The sequence below is a fragment of the Chlorocebus sabaeus genome, chromosome 13, assembly GCF_047675955.1.
Source record: "Chlorocebus sabaeus isolate Y175 chromosome 13, mChlSab1.0.hap1, whole genome shotgun sequence".
In the NCBI taxonomy this organism is placed as follows: Eukaryota; Metazoa; Chordata; class Mammalia; order Primates; family Cercopithecidae; genus Chlorocebus; species Chlorocebus sabaeus.
Genome location: NC_132916.1, coordinates 40,238,492 through 40,258,772, shown reverse-complemented (window position 1 = coordinate 40,258,772; position 20,281 = coordinate 40,238,492). Strand labels below are relative to the sequence as shown.

Genomic DNA, 20,281 nt, shown 5'->3' with positions numbered 1-20,281 from the left:
ATTGAGTGCCCATTAAGTGTTAGGCATTGTGTCAATATAGGAACACAAGAACACCACATTAAGTGTGTAAAGAGATTAGAATCAATTGGTAAGACAGACATGGAATAAATGACAAGAATGGGTATAGGTTATGCTGGGAAGGCGCAAATGAGAGAGTGGTCAATTCTATCTAATGAAGTGATTGGGAAAGAATTAATAAAGACAGAGACATTTTCTTCTATTCTTAAAAGACAGACAAGAACCCATATTTATCTGGCAAATAAGTTGGAAGTTGGTTAATGTAGGAAAAGGGAGAGAAGTTGGGGTTATCACATCAGGCAAAAGAAGGGGCTTGAGCAAAGGTCAACAGGTATGAAGAAGTGCACGTTTGCAGATTATATGGGTTCGCAGCCAGAGTTTGGAGAAAGACTATGTGGTGGAGAGTTTTGTTTTTATTTTTTGTGGCTGCCTAGGAGATAATCCTCTTTTCTGTGTGTGGGGGAATATGTCACTGTGTGAGATGGGGAGACAGAGTCCGATTTTCCTTTATGATCGCTCTCTCCAAGGCCTAGTACTGAGGCCTAGCAGGAGTTGGGAATGATTAATTTGTCCTACTGTAAAACTGAATAGCTGTGGGATTTTCTGTAGCAGTATTCAGCATACCAGGTATAGGAGTATGGTTCAATTCATTTAATATTGTGTATATTAGGAGTGGGGATTGTGGGAGCTAGACAATTTAAGAAAGACAGAAGTGATTTTTTGACTGGAATGGTTAAGGACAGTCTAAGGAGGTGAGGGATTTTTATTCAGACCTTGAAATGCAGGCAGGAGTAAGTAGACTTACTGGGGATGGGAAGTTAGCAGTGGAAAGAATACTGAATAAAAGAATGGCAAAGGATACAGGATCAGATGTGGGAGCAGATGAGGCATATGGGAGATCTAATAAACCAGTCTGGCTAACATAAAGCCATAATGGAGGGGGTGTTGAAAGGGTACATCTGATAAAGTTTGGATAAAGTACAAATTCCTTAGCCTTGAATTCCAAGTCATATCTTCCAGGCAATGAGGATCTGTTGAAGGTTATTGTGTAGGAGAGTGATTAAGACTAATGTGGTGGCTGTAAGAATGAGAAGAAAATTGACTCCAGGCAGGAAAACTGGTTTAGGAGGCTGGCAAAGGAATCTAACATTCAGGGAGCAATAAGAGAGGAAAGAAAGGGACTGAGAAGCAATAGACAGAATGTATTCTCTCCTCTGTGCTTCTGGCTCTTTTCACACTATAGAACTTTCACTCTCAATCATGAATATTCACATAAATGTTTATCTCTCCCCAGTGGCTTCTTCCTCCCTCCCTCTGTTTCCTGCCCGCTTTTACCTCTGTCTCTCTCACACTGTTTCTTTTTATTTCTGTGTTAATTATTTAATTCATCAAATATTTATTATTTACGTGATGGACATTGTACAAGACACTAAAGGTTCAAAGAAGGGAATTCTATTCTCCTTGGAAAACAAATACAGAACCAAGAAGGGCTCAACAACAAACCAAGTAGAAGTTTCTGCCAGAACTTAGGGGTGCACAGGGGCCTTTCATCTATTATGACAGAGAAGGCGATGCATGAACCCAACCTGAAAAATGCAAGGAAGTCATCAGGGGAGAAGGTAGAGGAGGATGCAGAGGTACAGCAGGGAAGAGGACCTCAGGAACTGCTGGTCATTTGCACACTATGTCACAGGACCTGTGTGCAGGAGTGATGAACCGTGATTGGAGAAGTTAGCAGGGCCTTGTGTGTCATGCTGTAAAACTAAGGTTTATTCCAAATGTGTTGGAGGTTCTTCCAGAATTTTACATAGAATAATAATATCAGATATTTTTAGCATCAGCAAAACTGAGGATTTATATACTCTCAGGCTCTGGAGTCAGATTGAGAACAGAATGTTACTCATGGTTAGCCACTTGGTGGCTCTGTGACCTGGGACAAATTACCTAGCCTCTCGGTCTCAGTTTCTTCTCTAAAATACCTTTTTTTTTTTTTTTTTTTTTTTAAATACTACCTTCTTTGTAGGCCTTGTTTTTTATTTGGTGAGAATTAAATGATATATTATTTATAACATTCTCTTATTTTTACCTGATATTGACAAATTATTACTGTATATTTTATGGAGTACAAAGTAATGCTGTGATACATGTATACAATGTAGAATGATTGAATCAAGCTAATTAACATATCCATGGTCTCGAATGGAATACTTATCATTTATTCCTCCTGTCTAACTGAAACATTGTAGCCTTCAACCAACATCTCCCCATTCCCTTGATTCCCCAGCTTCTGGTAACCATCATTCTGCTCTCTGCTTCTATGTGTTGGATTTTTTTTAGCTTCCACATATAAGTCAGAACATGCAGTATTTGCCTCCATGTCTGGTCTATTTCATTAGCACAAAGTCCTTCACGTTCATTCATGTTGTCACATATGACAAGATTTCCTTCTTCTCCTTCATCTTTGAGGCTGAATAGAATTCCAATGTGTATATATACCATATTTTCTTGTCCATTCATCGACTGATGAACACTTAGATTGATTCCATAACTTGACTATTGTGAATAGTGCTGCAATAAACATAGGAGTTCAGTATCTCTCAGGCTTCCTGATTTCAAATCTTTTGGATACATACCCTGGAGTAGAATTCCTGGATCTTATTTCTAACATTCTTAGTACAGTGCCTGGCACATAGAAAGCTTTCCAAACAGATATTTACTTTTACCAGTAATGACTAGGAATGTCTTATCACCGCAGTCATTGTTACTGTTATAAAAACTGCTCTATAAACTATTATGAACATCACTCATCTTGGTGTGCAGGAACAGCCAGAGACGAGAATAAGCTGGAGGAAGGGAGACCAGTTAGGAGGCCTCTGGAATAATTTAGGAAAGAATATTCTGTTTTCTGTCTGGTGCCCAGCTGTCACTCAGAAGGAGCTTAAAAAAAAGTTTGTGGAATAAATGAAAAGGAAGACTGAGCAGAATTCAGTGATTGATTAGCTCAAAGAAACCAGGGAGCAAATAAAAGATGACTGCAAGACTTTGAGATTGGGTGACTGGAGGATTGTGGTACTATCGACACAAAGAAACCCTCTCTCTTTCCACCCCTTGGCTCTGCATTCTCAGGCCATTGCTCACCTGACATCTTTGGATGGTTGGCCGCTTTTTGAATTTCACTCACTTGCTCAATGACTGTGGTGTGCAGGTCTGCTGCTTTGTCTTTTTCCAGAATGCCTTGTCATAACTATAGCAAAGGCATGTCTGAATTTAGAACCCCCACAATTCAAAAATCTAAAACCCCACTTACAAATTGGGTTTCAATACATCTCTCAGGTTGCTTCTAAATCTTTTTTTTTTTTTTTTTTTTCATTTTTAGATCGTGTAGATGTCTCAGGAAAGACTTCAGCATGTGTGCCTCTGTCAGGGGCACTAATAAAATCCTATGCTTTTACATCCATTATTGTATTTGGAACAAAATGTCCTTTGTGGTCATTTGATATTATATATTTTCTGTTTTGTATATAATATAAAATTACATATAAATTCTATTTTAGGTCTCATCTCATTAAAAAACAAAACAACAACAGCAACAACAAAAACTTGGCTCAGCTTTTGGCTTTTCTACTTCTGTCAACTTGTTATTTGTACTCTGACTCCAAAGATGATTGGAGAAACTTGGGAGCATAACACAAGATTTTATTTTTACCAATTGATCTGTCGAGTGCTATGGACTGATTTTTGCACAAAGTAATAGCAGGTTGGGCTGATGCCATGGTTCTCTGATTTTCTTTCTTTCTTTCTTTTTCTTGAGTTTGATTATTCTGATTACTAAATGCCTTGCAGTTTGACAAAGAACAGAAGTTATGAGCTCATACTAGGAATAGGTTAGCCAGGTTCAAGGATCTCACAACATTTAGAAAGATTGTTTTTAAGGAAGAAATTTTAAAAAAAAGTCTTATAGGGAAATCAGTGACATATCATAAACAAGTTTGCAATGCTGTCTACTAGTATAAATGACTGCCAGACTCATTGCCCAGCTGTTTTTGTGATCCAGGGCACATATTTGCAAGACAGCTGCCCTGAACTAGGGAAGGTCAAGCAAAACCCACTGCCTGTCTAGAGATGGCTGTCCTGATGTCAGTCTCATTAGTTCCTGAGTTCTTGCCAAGGAAGTTAGCAAGAACTAGTATAGATCTGGAGGTCAAAGTTTAGCAGAAAGAGCCCCCACAGCAGTGCGCAAAGAGCGCTCTGCCCTACTCTTTTTTTCTCTACTGGTCACCCAGTTGGTGTGGGGGGTGTGTGTGTGTGTGTGTGTGTGTGTGTGTGTGTTTCCAAAATAGTACTTGAAGGATAGGAAGTTAAATGTCTGTGGGAAAAAGCAACGTTTTGGGTTCTCAGCGTTTTAGTCAGCTGCTTTCTTACTTTTCCAGACTGTGACTATTCTTTGAAGCTATTAAAATCTATTCTTGGTAATGAGAAAAGGGAGTGACTTGATGGTTCTTTTCCAATTGCTCTGTGTCTAACAAGAAATACCTAAATAATTTGCCGTTTTAAATTTCCCCTAGTAGTGGCAAAACAATTCTACTCCTATTTGTGGGGGAAAAAAATCTCTGCCGTGAATTTCAGTGTTGGGAACATAGCGAGACAAAAAGCTACCTGGGCTAGCCTGTTTCTCCAGGATGAAACAAAAGGAATATAGATTTTAGTGGCTGCTTTAACAGTTTGGTAAAGGATCTGGTCTATCTTGGGTGTGGGAGATGGGAGGGATAAAGAAGTCAGAATCCCATTTAGATCACAGAAAGAAACCAGGAAGTAAGGGGAAATTATTACAGTCTGTTCATAGCTCAGAATGTTAAAGGCAGCAACCTCTGCTGGTTGGTTATTCATTAGCAAAAAGGAGAGAGCCGTCCAGATCCAGACTGGTCCAAAGACAGGAGCAGACTTGAAACAGGGGGAGAGCTCCTGGCAAAAGCAAGGTGTGGAGGTTTTACCAGGGGTTAGTAGCTTCCTCTTGCTAACTTTTTGTTGGGACAAAAGGCAAGATGGCACGATTCTGTTCTCAGATATTTGTCTAAATAAAGCCCTTTTAATTTAATTTTATTTTTGTTGTGCGATTCTTAAGCAGATACGAAGAAAAGATCCTTCCTACTGAGCAGCTGCCCGGCTCCTGCTCAGTTTTGCTTGGGGGTAGCAGCTCCGGCCACAGAAAGCAAGCCGGTAAGTCTCTCCAGGTAGGACTTGCTGCAACCAGCTGCTGGACTGATTTGAAATGGGACTTTGTGTACTCTCCAAAGTATGGTGAGTTGGTGCTGACTTCAAAGTTGCCTGGTGAAGGAAGAGAAGGTGGATCGCAGAGACTAAGGGGAGAGGGAGAAGCCCTGCTCCTCTTCTCCCCACCAAGGCACAATGAGCAACATCTGTCAGAGGCTCTGGGAGTACCTAGAACCCTATCTCCCCTGCTTGTCGACGGAGGCAGGCAAGTCAACGGTGATTGAAAATCCAGGGGCCCATTGCTCTCCCCAGTCACAGAGGCATGGCCACTACTTTGTGGCTTTGTTTGATTACCAGGCTCGGACTGCTGAGGATCTGAGCTTCCGGGCAGGTGACAAACTTCAGGTTCTGGACACTTCGCATGAGGGTTGGTGGTTTGCCAGACACTTGGAGAAAAGGCGAGATGGCTCCAGTCAGCAACTACAGGGCTATATTCCTTCTAACTACGTGGCTGAGGACAGAAGCCTACAGGCAGAGCCGTGAGTAGTACAAACTTCTATTTAATTTCTGAACTGTCTGAGGGCTGGGTAATGAGTTTTCCTTTCTACTTCTCTACAACCCCCTAATGCCCAAAGAGTATGAGGAAAGTATGAGGAAGTACTGGCAAGAAACCACTAATTGAAACACACCTCCCCCGCTGAGTGAGAGTGAAACTGGCGGGTAATTGTTGTTGAGATGACTTCAATTACAGTATGTACACCCACAGGCCTAGGGTGTATTTTCAACATTAAACAAATGATGTGTTTAATACTCTACCTTCTTTTTGGCTGTGAAATAACTCGTGCCTCACTTTAACAACAAAATTGCATTTTGTTTGAAGGTATATTATAGGACTTCCCTTAATGATGCTCTCAAATCTAAACTTCAGATCCTTTTTTTAAAAAAACTTTTGAAACATTCCAGGGTTACATACATCAACTCTAGCCCTAGCTCTCATCCTAATCCCTTTCATTCTGATGGGAATACGCAGGGCTAACGTAGAAGATAACACTTAGAAGATACTAATGTTCTCAGTTAAATCATGATATAGACTTTTTAAAAAAAATTCCCAGGTCCTGAGATATGCTACCCAAATGATGATATCTTTTTGTTTTTATTATGATTAGAAACTGGCCAGCTACAGACATTTACTAAGTTTTGATAGGAAAAATGACAACATCTCCTTAGAAGAAGAGATAAAGACTTTATCGTGGTATTTGAATGAAATATGAATTATAGTGGAACAAAAGAGGAAAGTTTTTACGTACTTATTCACTCATCCATCTATCCATCCATCCATTCATCCATCCATCCATCCATCCATCCATCCATCCATCCACGCATCCATCCATCCACCTACCACCCCTCCAAGTGCCACGCATAGACAGTAGTGGACTGAGTCGGGGAGGGTAAAGGAGGTTATTCTAGTGGTGACTGAACACAAAGTGAATAAAGCATAGTCTTGACAATGTATACTTGGGGTCTGGTGGGTTGGGAAGCAAATGGAGACTCTTATTGGTCCTGATCTCATTGCCGCCTGGATCCAGTGAAACCTTAGGCTGGGAATGTCTCTCAGAAAATGAACTCATTTTATAGAATGGTTTCTTAATAGGGAAACCATTGGAGATTCTCTTATGTAAGTGTTTCTTATTTTTATGTGACAATCCCTTACTGGTGCAGGGAATAAAATAATAATAAATAGCCATAGAGCATTGTTGCTACTTTCCAAACTCATGCATCACATATGAAGGGAGGTTGGATGATTTTTGATTTTTGAGATTCTTTTCAACACCAAGAGCCTATAAATGTTTGGAACGGTCTTAATTTATGCTTAAATAGAAAGGAATTGAAATATACTTTTGATGAATGGAATTGATCAGTTATCAAGTGGGAAAATCACCTGTGTGAACATTTGCTTTCTGTCATAATCTACAGGAAATATCTTTATACATTGGATACACTTATGTGCATTTATGTGTTTTCACTACTATATGATTTCTATGTCCTATATGGCATTATGCATATTTTATATTTGGCATAACATGTATAGAATAATAATAATATATTAATGTTTCATGCCTTGAATTCATAATCTGTTAGTTTTAAATATATTCAACTCATATAACTACTTAGGACCTCAATTTCCTCATCTGCAACTCTCTGGGGTTGCCAAGACCAATGGATTTCCTGACTATCTGGAAACAGGAGCTCTTATGTTCATATGTAGTGGTTCAGTTACATTCATGCTTGACTGTATTAGAAATGCTGAGGAAAGCAAATTGACTGAAACAAGTCAAGCAATCCAAAGGTATCATATTCTGGGTAAAAGGCTTAAGAGCAGTGTTCTTATTAATTTAGATTTTCTTTGCCTACAAACACAAAATAAAGCAACTAAATTATTATGGCTATTTTTGATTCTCAAGGCCACTTGTAGCCAATAATATTTTTTCCCTCTGCACATTACCTTGACCTTTCTTCTTGGAATTGGTTCTCAGCAGCATTCCTACTTGTCACTACCATTCTAGATCTCTAGTTAGCTTTCCTCGGGATCTTCACATCACTGGAATAAAAACATGATGCCCAAAAGATGCTGATACTCTGCCTCCTGGCTGGAACAGGCTACTTCTTTTCTTTTAAGTGCACACCACGGTCTTCACCTGTGAACCTAGCTTACTTCTGAAGTTTCTTGTCACCATAAGGCAAAATTGCTTCAATACTCTTAGTGCAAGTAGCTGTAGCTTCTAGAATTCCCCTCCATCTCAAATAGAAGCGATTTTTACTGAACAGCCTTCTGTGTGAGCGTGTCCAAGTGGCTCACACAGTACTTTAACACTTGAAATATTATACATAAACACCTTATTTTAATATTTTTATTCAGTGAATTTTTCAAAAATATATTTTTTTTCTCATGAATGTGCAAATTAATGTAATTTTTTTAAAATCATGAGCTCAGTAAATAGACTTAAGGAAACATTATTGTTTATATCCACATGTATGTGATGAGTAGGCAATGGGAAACCAATGAAAGCTGTCGTCTAATTCCTAATTAGACCAGTTTAATGCAATGTATGTTAGTATTTGTGTTTTTGTGTCTTTATTCTTGACTTGGATCTGTAAGAAAAAACTGCAAATACTTCTGGAGTTATTGGTGCCAGGGAAAATTAGTTTAAAGCTTTAGTTTGCAGTTTGTTTATTTGTTTTCTTTATACTTGGAAGTAGAGATGTTGAAAAACAAACTATTGTTTAAAAAGTCTAATTTACTAATTCTTACTCCACTTAGAAATGCTTTTCACCTTTACTGAATATCTTACACTCAGTGATATAGTAAACCGATTCTTGAAGATTTATTTTGTCTTTATGAAGAATCATTGAATTTATCTTATCTTCAACTTGAATTTATTCCTAGCTCATTTTAGAGATGAGTCTTTTCCTTCAACATCTTCGATGTGAATGCCTCGAAAACCTTATCCTTAAGGTCTTATTAATCAGAACTTTCTTTAATATTTTATTCATGGTGTTTTTAAAGATATAAAGTTCACATAAAAATAATCATGTGGAAATAACATATAAATATTAGAACCAAAAGTCATGGCTTTAAATTTCATTGCTTTAATTATAAAAAATTCAAGTATTACAAAATATTGATAAAAAGCAAAATGATCAGCAACAATATTACATGCAGCATCATTTATCTGCAAAGAGTTTAAAAAGTTTTTTGCCTAAGGAGGATCACCTGAGTCCAGGAGTTCAAGACCAAGCTGAGCAACATAGTGAGACCCAGTCTCTACAAAAAATTAAAAAATTAACTAGGCATGGTGGCACAAACCTGTAGTCCCAGCTGCTCGAGAGAGAGAGACTGGGGCAGGAAGATTGCTTGAACCTGGGAGGTTGAGGCTGCAGCGAGCTATGGTTGTGCCACTGCACTCTAGCCTGGGTGACAGAGCAAGACCCTATCTCGAACCCCCCCGCACCAAAAAACAAAACCCAAAAAAACAAAATGAACAGTTGTTTGCTTAATTGTTTAAGTGTACCTTAGGTGTTCTCTAACATACTTTTGTGTTAAATTGAACTAGGATCAGAGATGAGATCAGTTTAATCTCCCAGAAAGGGGATTGGTAGGAGGGGAATGGGGTGGACATAACCACATAAGCCAGCCACTGGTGATTTCTGCTTTGCCAACTTGACCACGCAAGCCAAGGGCAGCAGTTTAGATAACTGATTTGACTCCCCTTTGGATGTTAAGTTTTAAGTTATGATAACAACAATGAAATGTGCTGCTGAACTTCTGACTCCATACTCTTCTCAAAGACATAAATGAAGGTTCTATTAAGAAAAGTAGATCACTAGAATGATCTCTAAAGTTTATTGTTTATTAAGCTCCACATTTTTCTAGGTCATATTGTTATGTATATTCTTACTTGTGAATCAATAATTTTGTCTTAAGTCCATTCTATAGGCCTAGTATTGTGCTAAGTGAATGACTCAGCAAAGTCAGAGGAATTAGTATTTGCTTTGTTTATATGTAAAATTTGGCTTTATGTTAAGAAATATTTCCACACTTATATGTGAAACAATAAAGGTCATGAAGTTTATTTCTGCCTCCTAAATTTGAGGATGGCATACCTTCGTGGGTAGGAGGGCTAGAGGAGCCACCCATACTGACCTACAATGGTGTCTTTGTATCTCTTGTTAACCCTTTAGCAGGGGAAGAAGCAAAGTACTGGATTTTGTAGAAAGTTTTTCTTCTCCTGTTATTACTGTGAAAGGTAGATAATTTCCAATTTCTCATCTATTCATCATTTCAGTGGCTTCCTTGAAAAAGAAAGCAATAATAAATATTTGTAACTTGTAGTTTTGTTGGTAGTTTATAATTATGGGATAAAAATGTTAGAATGTTCTGAAGTATAAAAGTAATAGGATTTTCTTCCTTGTATTTAGGCCATATTTTCCTACTTGTGTTCCTCTTTAGTGTGTCAGACTAGAGTTCTTTGAAGATTTTATCTAACCTATGATGATTGCCATTGTCAGGCTTGAAGAAAGCAGCATGGTGAAATAAAGTGGTATATTCTTGGAAAGATTCTTATATCACTGTTTTAAAATAGAGTGAGGCTTTGCTATTTTGTCATTTGAATACTGTGGAATTTAATAATTATTGAATACAAATTGTACATAGTGTTTCTAATCATTTTCAACTTAAATGTCAGCAGATTTCTTTCTCTGCTGGGATATGAGACCAGCTTTTGAATCTTAACTTAATTATAGGTATAGATACAATGTGGTTTAAAAATTAACATTACTCTTAATACATTTTAAAAGTCATCAGAATATTCATAATCCACTCGACATATAGATGTTATCTACTTTGAGAAGTTTGAATCATTAAAAATCACCTGTGTGCAATCAGTTCCACAATTGTTCTTTATCTAGATCATTTGTTCCCTTTGTGTAAGTTTTCAAGGAAGACTAAATGCCCATGTGTCAATATGAAAATAATACCTAGTAACAAATGCCTGAAAATAATGCCTGGCATTTCTGGGTTCTCTCCTCTAAGACAAAGTATACTTACTATAATTTTAGAAACTAAATAAAAAGAGATTTATATATATACATAATAAGTAAAATACATTATAAATATACTATAAATATCCAACTATGGTGGTCTATCAAGTGTTTTGGATGAATCAAGATAAAAATTTTAGCACAAAACATTTAAGTCAACCAAAAGCATATTTAAATGCCATGAGATTAATTAGCATTACTGTCCCCATCCTTTGAGTTATTTTTCATCATATGTTATTTATGATGATATAAAATAAGAATATGACAAATATGTTTTCAAAATAATTTATCAAAAAATTTCATCTCAGGTATAATATTATATGACTTTTCATGTTAATATAATTGTACTGTTTATGTTAATATAACTCTAGCTCAGTATGTTATATAATAAATTTTTGCACAAATTGCCACTATTTTTAAGAAAAATAAAAGTTAACTACTAAGTTATAATATATTTTATAAAAATAATAGCAAAATCATAGATGTGAAGAAAAGAGCAACCAATTCAACTATGTTAAAATCCCAGTTGAAGTTTAATTAATAGCTGTGTAAGGTAATTAATAGCAGTGAAACTTGATTACGTGCATCTCAAAGTACCTTTGAGAACCAATGAAGTGACATAGTATGGCATCTAAAATGAGTTAGGAGTCTTTTCTAGAAAAAGTAGCAACATTGATAATACTTTAAAAGTTCCAATTGCAATATGTCATTCAGAATCACTCTCTCTTTAGTAAAAGTATTGATTAGTTTTGCTTTTCAGGTTTTCTACAAATTACTAACAGTAGAAAAAATTTTATGTGAGTGAAATAAATCATTAACTACTGAGTTCCAGTCTTCAAGACTAGAACCCAAATTTTAACTTGATCAGATTTATTCTTTGAAAAGAAAATGTTCTATTGGATTCAAATGGTTTACTTTTTTTTCAAATGAATTAATTTAAATCCATGGTTTGTCTCTGCAGATACATCCTAGTGTTGCTTTTTGATGAATAGAAGTCAAGAATCTCACCAAACTGACACTGTCAAAGTAGACAGAACCTTCTATACAGTAAAGTAGGACTAAATTCTGTTAGCAGCTACCATATATGCTGTGTACTTTCATTGCTCTTGTTAATGTAGCTCTTGAGGCTATCAAAAGAGGAAAAACAAAACTTTGCCTCAATTAATTATTGTTGCAGCTCAGAAAATTCCCTTCAGATTTTTAAACAATCAATACAACCGTGAGAATCTATATGGACAATATAAATCAGAGCAGTCTTTGGGTTATTCTGCTGAATGTTTCAACTAGGTCCAAACATTAGTGGTATAGAGTTTTATTGAAATATAATGCTGGTTACCCTTTTTGACCTAGCCTATGTTATGCCTAAGAACACAAAATAGAGGCTCAGATGATCTAGATTTGAATTTGACTCTCTAATGTCTTAGCTGTGTGAGTCTGAGCAAATTACTTGACCCCTCTGCCTCAGTTTCTCATCTGTTAAATAGGAATCACAGTGACACCTATCTTATAGGATCGTTACGTGACATAAATGAGACTGTGAAGAAAGGGTGCACTCTAGAGAACCTGACACATAGTAAGGTTTAATAAATATTATGTTTCATTTAGTTGGCAGCTCCTCTTTTACTTCTGTCTAAATGGATCATACTTTACACCCCCATTCTAGTCTGAGCTCACAATATTCTTTCCCTATAACAGATGTCCTGCACATTGAGTGTCTTTCAGTCTTTGACAGTTCTGCACCCTCCCTCACCTGCAGCCTTGGTCTTCAGATGGGCTATTCTCTCTGCCTGTAACCCTCTCCTTCGTCTTTTTTTCCTGACCAGCTTAACTTATCCTTCAAGTCTTACCCTATTTGTTCCTCCCTCCCCACTCCTTTCCTGACATGCTAGACTACATTAGGTGTTCCTGCCTAGAGTTGTTAGCACCCTTTGTCATTACTGCTAATTTGTTTTCTGCAGTGCTATAAACTATGGATGTGGGTAGTGGAAAGGTGAGCAATTGCTCCTCCCGGAGCTTAGTGTGATACCTAAGAATAATAAGCACTGATTGGGTAGAAGAATAACTACCCAATGTTATTCATCTGATAAGCAATGTTATGCATCTGATAAGCAATGAATGATTGCTTATCTACAAATCTCAGGTCTTTTAAAGAGCAACCCACAGAGCCACCTCTTCTTTAACTGTTCTCTCTGAATTGCATTTTTACCTACCAGAAAATTCTACATTAAAGGCATAAGATATTTTTTATTCATTTCTCAATGAAATTGCTCACGCCTTAATTTTTGGTTAGACTCACAGTCATAAAAGCATAATTCCCAGGTTCTCAGAAACTAGTTGCTCTAATCCACCCCGGGGAGAAAATACTTAAGGGTCATAGACCAATTCAAATATTCTTTGTAATGTAGACTGAATATCAAGTCAGGAACAGACTGTAAATCTCATTGAAATGGCATCTAAAAATCACATATACACATATTAAACCATAGTATGGTTATATTTAAAGTAGAGGATTTACTGGCCAGAGCTTTTAAATGGACAGCAAATCTAAATCCAATTTACAAAATTAATGTTGTGGGGCCAGACTTGTAATTTCAGTTTTTATGCTCAATATACATAATTTCTAATTATTATGTATATGAAATATTTTTCAGCTTACACAAGCTGAAAGCCTGACTCTTTACTGAATATTAATAGTTTTTACTGTATATTCTAACATTACCAAAAAATAATTTTATCTTTTTTTTTTACTAGTTTTCTCACTAATTAACTACTAATTTCTCTGCAGCATTCTCTGACTCCCATTTTAAATATGGGTTCTTAGCTCTTCTTAGCATTGAAAGGATTGAGCCAGTTTCCCTAGGGAAGGTAGTTATACAGATTAATAGCAGTTTTAATGATATTGCAGGGTTCCTTACAGCTATTTTCCTAAAGACTGCAACTTTAGTATTAGTTTATATGGCTGTTCCCTTGAAGATTAATGTAACAGAAGAAATTTGCTAAAATGCATAGATGCAAATGTAGATCATATACTCTGGATCACCTACTTTTCTGCTTATTTGGCTAAATTCAGATACTGTCATAGACTGTCCCTTGTGTAATAAATATCTTTCTATCATGATGCCATTTTTTTTCTACAAAGTTTTTTAGTTGAGTATTTTTCTATTTAGCAATTGAGTCGATTGCATGTCAGATTCTTTAATTTTTAATGTCTTTTTAATATTCAGATGGCATGTTTTATAGTGCCTTTAAATTCAGACTAAATTCTCAATCAAATACTTTTTTCATGATTTCTGTGCCTGTTTATGGGTAAAATAAAAATGCAATTCAATAAATTAATAGGAACTTTTGAACTTTATACTAGGTATCTTACTTGAAAGACATTTCGAATACTATTTCACAGTAAATATTCCTGTTAACACAAATGTTGCATACCACATTGGCAGCATGATTTGGATGATTCAGAAGAATCCCACTTTAAGGTTCCTCTAAAAGGTCAGTATTGCTGATAGATATAAGGTAACTGTAATGCTAGTTTGATCTCACATATATCTTTTTACCATTTCTGAATAATAATTAATTCTGACATACCGAGACACCACCCTGCAACTTCCAGCATTGTGCTGCCTGCAAAGTCATTGCTAGAGAATAATTTCTGGATACTCCCAGTTGCATATCTGAGAAGCAGGATTCAGGACACTTTCTTCAGTGTCTTTTTACCATTTCTGGTCATTGAAGAAAATAGTTTCTATGAGATTCAGTTATCCATTCAGCAAACTTTTTGTGTGTATTTACTCTATTAAAGACATTGTTTTTGTATAGTGGGAGACACGAAAATTAATAAGACAGTGCTATTCTCCAGAGAATTTTACAGTTTCAGCAGGTAAGATTAGCAAGCCAAGAATGTTGTGACAATGCCCTTTGTCAAAAGTGCATCAGGAACACATCTGTAGTGTTTTATTATTCATTGCAGGGAAGGAGAACACACACATGGAGAAGAGTAGATCACCTCAGTAAGAGGGTGTTAGATAGGACCCACTATTAGATCTGGGGATGTGACTTTGGGGAGATTTTAAGGAAGCAGGCATTGCTTTGTTTTGGATACTGTTAAGAAATGGGAATAACTGTATAATTAGGTATTTAATAAATCTTATTGAGAAAGATGGAAGACTAGTTTGGGAATAGAGCTAGAATTGGTCAAGAGACATCAGTCACTCAGGTTAGCCAAGATAAGTAGATGTTTGGTCATTTTTTAGGATGGACAATATCCATGTTTTTGTGGGTGTTGAGACTTGATTATGGAGTGATCTGATCTTGTTTTTGTCTCAATCCATCATAGTCACAGCATGGCCTTGTCTGAAGTTGATGATTTGTGAGATTGTTTACATTCAACAGAAGACAGCAAGGTCCAGCCATAAGTGCCAGTCTAGGTCCAGGATGTCAAGAGCTAATTTTCGTTTCCTCAGTTAGCATAGACAGATGCTGATAAATGCCATGAGTATCACAAACTGTCTGCCATGTAGTATGCACATAAAAAACAATGTTCAACTCATGAATGAAGACACAAATAGTTGGAAGAATGAGTGCAGAAATGGAAAAGATCAGTCTTGATTTGGGGGAAATCATACCTTCCTTTCAGGGTTCAGCTCATATGACCCTTTTCCTAAAAGTTTTCTAAGCTTCATGGAAATAATTCATAATTTTTTTTTTTTTTTTATCCCATGATTTTGTATTTATTGTTAGTAGAGCAATGGTCACTGACAACTGACATTTACTGAGAGCTTACCATTATGTTACCTACCATACAAATAACTTCACTTGCATTGTCTTATATCATAATCCTATGAGACAGATGATTTTATTACCCCCATTTGCAGATGAGGAGACTGAAGCTGAAAGAGTTTAAGTAAACTGCTTAAGTCCACACAACTAGTAAATGATGGAAGTGAGATTTATCTGCTTGCTCTCAGAGCCTGTACTTTTATCATATAACAGCTAGCTATAAAAATTCTGTCTTATGAGGCTGAAAAGTCTTTGATTGCCTGGAAAACTATGCAAGACTGTTTCTGCCCCAGAGAATTTATAATCTCAGAAAGTGAGATTATTTTCTCCTGAGATTGTAAATTTCCTAAAGCAGAAAGACTGTCTTATTTAGTTTTACTCAATGCTTACCGAACTGAATTTCTAAAAGCTTAGAGAGATGAACAATTAAATACAACTCCTTGAATAATATACAGGAGGGAAAGTAAAAGTGTATTCAGGGAATGACAAGTTGTAGGGTTTAGTTGAAACGTTCATGGAGAAGAGCAATGGGAAGCAAATCTGGGAAAATAGCCAGGAACAAGTTTTGGAAAAGAGCATGTATGATAGTTTAAAGAGTGGGTTTTATCTAATGCTAAATAGAAATAGATAGAAAGCAGGGCTTTGAAAAGACTATGAGGAGGTAGGAATGGATTAGAGAAAGGATGAGCTAGTCATAGAAGTATTGAGAAATTATTTCAAAGGTCCATGGCATGAGATTATAAGGGCTTAATTTTAATTTGTGGTACTGTTAAAAAAAAAAAAAAAAAGAAGTGTAGGGATGTGAACAGTCCCAAGAATGAAGAATCAAGAAGACCTAAGGGGAAGAAAATGACATTTTTGAAAACATTCAATGTGCTAAGCATACAAAACTAATTTAATCCTTCTAATAGCTCTGCAAGGCAAATTTTCTTATCACTGTTTTTAGGGTAGGGAAATTAAAGCTAAAATTTAAATAAATTAATGTATTCTTATATGGTAAATAGTAGAAGTAAAACTACAAATTAGATGTAGAAGAGGAGAGGAAAAAGAGACTGACATAAAAAATATGTACATTGGGGGCTCAGCACAGTGGCTCACGCCTCTGATCCCAGTACTTTTGGAGGCTGAGGTGGGAAGATCACTTGAGCCCAGGAGTTTGAGACCCTCCTGAGCAACATGGCGAGACCTCATCGCTACAAAAAATACAAAAATTACCTGGGCCTGGTGGCGCTCACCTGTAATCCCAGCTACTCAGGAGGCTGAGGTGGGAAGATCACTTGAGCTGGGAGGTCAAGGTTACCGTGAGCTGGCATCACACCACTGCACTACAGCCTAGGTGAAAGAGCAAGACCCTGTCTCAAAACAACAGAAAATGTAACTTGGGACCAGGTGAAACATTAAGATAAAGACATGTTTCATGTGGTAATTTTTATTGAAGCAGACAAGAAGGGAATGACTGAAACAGAGAGGAAGATAATACATTCAATTTTAGTTCATGTAGAATTTGAAGCCCTAGTAGAACATCTCAGTGAAAATGTCCAAAGGAAATTGAGAAACACAAAAGGCAAGGCAAAGAGCCAACTCTATTCTGTAAAAATTGATTTTGCAGTCATTCACACCAAGGTGTTGTAGATGTCACAGTAATATAAGAACTGCAGAATATTTTAGACTTCACAAGGATTCTAAGAACCAAACAGTGAGAGTCTAACAGGAACAATGAGGCAAAGATCAAATCTTTAGATTTAAATAGCTATAGTTTAGGTGAATAAGTGGTGTGTAAGTTGTAGTAATTGTCCCATCTTTTTGTGCTTCCTTGCATCTGCATTCTTGGGGTAGTCTCCTCCCACATTCATTCTTGGCTTTGCCAAATCACTTGCTTTGACCAATGGGACAGTTGCAAATGTGACAGAATTGGAGACTTAAAAAGCACTTGCACGTTGGAGTTTTCTTTCTTAGTTCTCTTGGAGTCCTGCAACTGCCATAAAAATCCAAAGCTAACCTCCAGGAGGATTTGAGACTATGTGAAGAGATGTCCTCCTGGCCCAGCTGACTCACCAGCTGACTGAGCAAGCCCAGATAAGATCAGTAGATACTATCGCGAAGTGGTAACCTTTAGACTCATGAGCTGATTAAATAGTTGTGATGGAGCAAAGCCTAACTAATACAGGGAAGAAAAAGGGCCACTGAAGAAAACAATGATGAAAAATTCATCAAAGTGGGAACAAATCAAAGCATCTTTTTCAAAGCAAGGAGATAGAATGTCAATAAAGAGTTTTTGAGTTAAATGCTGAAGAAAGGTCAAGGTACTGAGGAGGAGGGAAAGACCATTAGGTTTGCTGGATAATTATTTGGTAATACTGAAAGCAGTTTCATAAAGTAATGATGGGTGATAGCCTGTACAAAAGAGAGTTATAACGGGCAACTGCCTGCTCTGTCTGGAACTCTTCAGTGGCACGTTTAGGCTGGGTTGAACCATGGGAAAATAATTGTATGGGAGGGTTTCACATGTGGAACTTAGGTCCATCCTGATAATCAAAGCTGAGAGAAAACAAAAGCAAAAGAGTCAGTGGATCCCAGCACTTTGGGAGGCTGAAGTGGGTGAATCACTGGAGGTCAGGAGTTCGAGACCAGCCTGGCCAACATGGTGAAACCCCATCTCTACTAAAAATTCACTACAAAATTAGCCAGGCATGGTGGCACATGCTTGTAATCCCAGCTACTTGGAGACTGAGGCAGGATAATCACTTGAATCCTGAAGATGGAGATTGAGTCACTGCACTCCGGCCTGGGAAACAGAGCGAGACTCCATCTCAATAAAAAAAAGAAGAAAAAAAAAAAAAAAAAAAGGAGGCAGTGGAAAACAGCTGCCTCCATCTCTGTGTAGAGTCTGCAGGTTCCTAAAAAAAAACTACACATGTCTGGTTGTGATTTATCAAAGACTTGACCCTTTCTAGGGCATCAGATTTGGTAGGTATTCAGTATCCCCTGGTGGGTTGGATATTTGGAGGTTGGAGTAGAGTGAGGCTCCTTTGAAGGTTCATCTTTAGCTCCATGGATTTGGCCTTCCCAAATGTATTAGAAAAATCCATCAGTTTTTCTCATGGGTGACTGACCTCTCACATTTTGAGGTCATGTTGTGGGAAGAATGAGTTCAGTCCTAGGTCTTAAAGTAGAGGTAGCAAATGTGTATCTATATAAAATTCATGAAGAAGTTTGTGAAGGAAATTTCACAATACAGATATAGGACAGTAGATTATGGGAGCATCAGGACCACAACTTGGAAATACTGAATCAGGGGTACTTGAATATTTAATTATAAACCTTGTATCTACATTTTTAATATCTTTCCCTCCCTCTGGTATACTAGTAGTATGATTTAATAAAATAAAAATAATGCACTCAGATATATCTATTCAAGGAATCTTTTTTTTTAAATTATTATACGTTAAGTTCTGGGATACATGTACAGAACGTGCAGGTTTGTTTCATAGGTATACACGTGCCATGGTTGTTTGCTGCACCCAACAACCCATCACCTACATTAGGTATTTCTCCTAATGCTATCTTTTCCCTAGACCCCCACCCGCTACAGGCACTGGTGTGTGATGTTCCCCTCCCTGTGTCCATGTGTTCTCATTGTTCAGTTCCCACTTATGAGTGAGAACATGCAATGTTTGGTTTTCTGTTCCTGTGTTATTTGCTGAGAATGATGGTTTCCATCTTCATCCACGTCCCTGCAAAGGACATGAACTCATCCTTTTTTATGGCTGCATAGTATTCCATGGTGTATACATGCTACATTTTCTTTATTCAGTCTATCACCAATGGGCATTTGGGTTGGTTCCAAGTCTTTGCTATTGTGAACAGTGCTGCAATAAACATTTTATGTGCATGTGTCTTTATAATAGAATGATTTATAATCCTTTGGGGATATACCCAGTAATGGGATTGCTGAGTCAAATGGTATTTCTGGATGTAGATCCTTGAGGAATCACCACATTGTCTTCCACAATGGTTGAACTAATTTGCACTCCCACCAACAGTATAAAGCATTCCTAGTTCTCCATATCCTCTCCAGCATCTGTTATTTCCTGACTTTTTAATGATCGCCATTCTAACTGTCATGAGATGCAATCTCATTGCGGTTTTGATTTGCATTTCTCTAATGACCAGTGATGATGAGCTTTTTTTCATATGTTTGTTGGTCACATAAATGTCTTCTTTTGAGAAGTGTCTGTTCATATCCTCCACCCACTTTTTGATGGGGTTGTTTGTTTTTTTTCTTGTAAATTTCTTTAAGTTCCTTTTAGATTCTGGATAGTAGCCCTTTGTCAGATGGATAGATTGCAAACATTTTCTCCCATTCTGTAGGTTGCCTGTTTACTCTGATGATAGTTTCTTTTGCTGTGCAGAAGCTCTTTAATTAGATCCCATTTGTCTATTTTAACTTTTGTTGTCATTGCTTTTGGTGTTTGAGTTGTGAAGTCTTCGCCCATGCCTATGTCCTCAATGGTATTGCCTAAGTTTTCTTCTAGGGTTTTCATGGTTTTAGGTCTTATGTTTAAGTCTTTAATGCATCTCAAGTTAATTTTTGTATAAGGTGTAAGGAAGGGGTTCAGTTTCAGTTTTCTGCATATGGCTAGCCAGTTTTCCCAACACCATTTATTCGATAGGG

At 37.0% G+C, this 20,281-nt stretch overlaps 1 protein-coding gene across 7 annotated transcripts in view; it reads left to right on the top strand.

Annotated features, from left to right (window-relative positions):
• FRK (fyn related Src family tyrosine kinase) overlaps positions 1-20,281 on the top strand; it is a 165,735-nt gene that overhangs the window by 35,878 nt on the left and 109,576 nt on the right. For 3 of the 7 annotated variants that reach the window (XM_008007265.3, XM_038000992.2, XM_073022429.1), the window contains one exon: positions 5,144-5,768. In XM_008007265.3, coding sequence (XP_008005456.2) covers positions 5,425-5,768 — 344 coding nt within the window. In that variant the 5' untranslated portion in view covers positions 5,144-5,424. Of the gene's footprint in view, positions 1-4,001; positions 5,769-20,281 lie in introns of those variants that run through there. The other 4 variants (XM_038000993.2, XM_008007264.3, XM_008007269.3 and 1 more) reach the window with 4 other exon arrangements.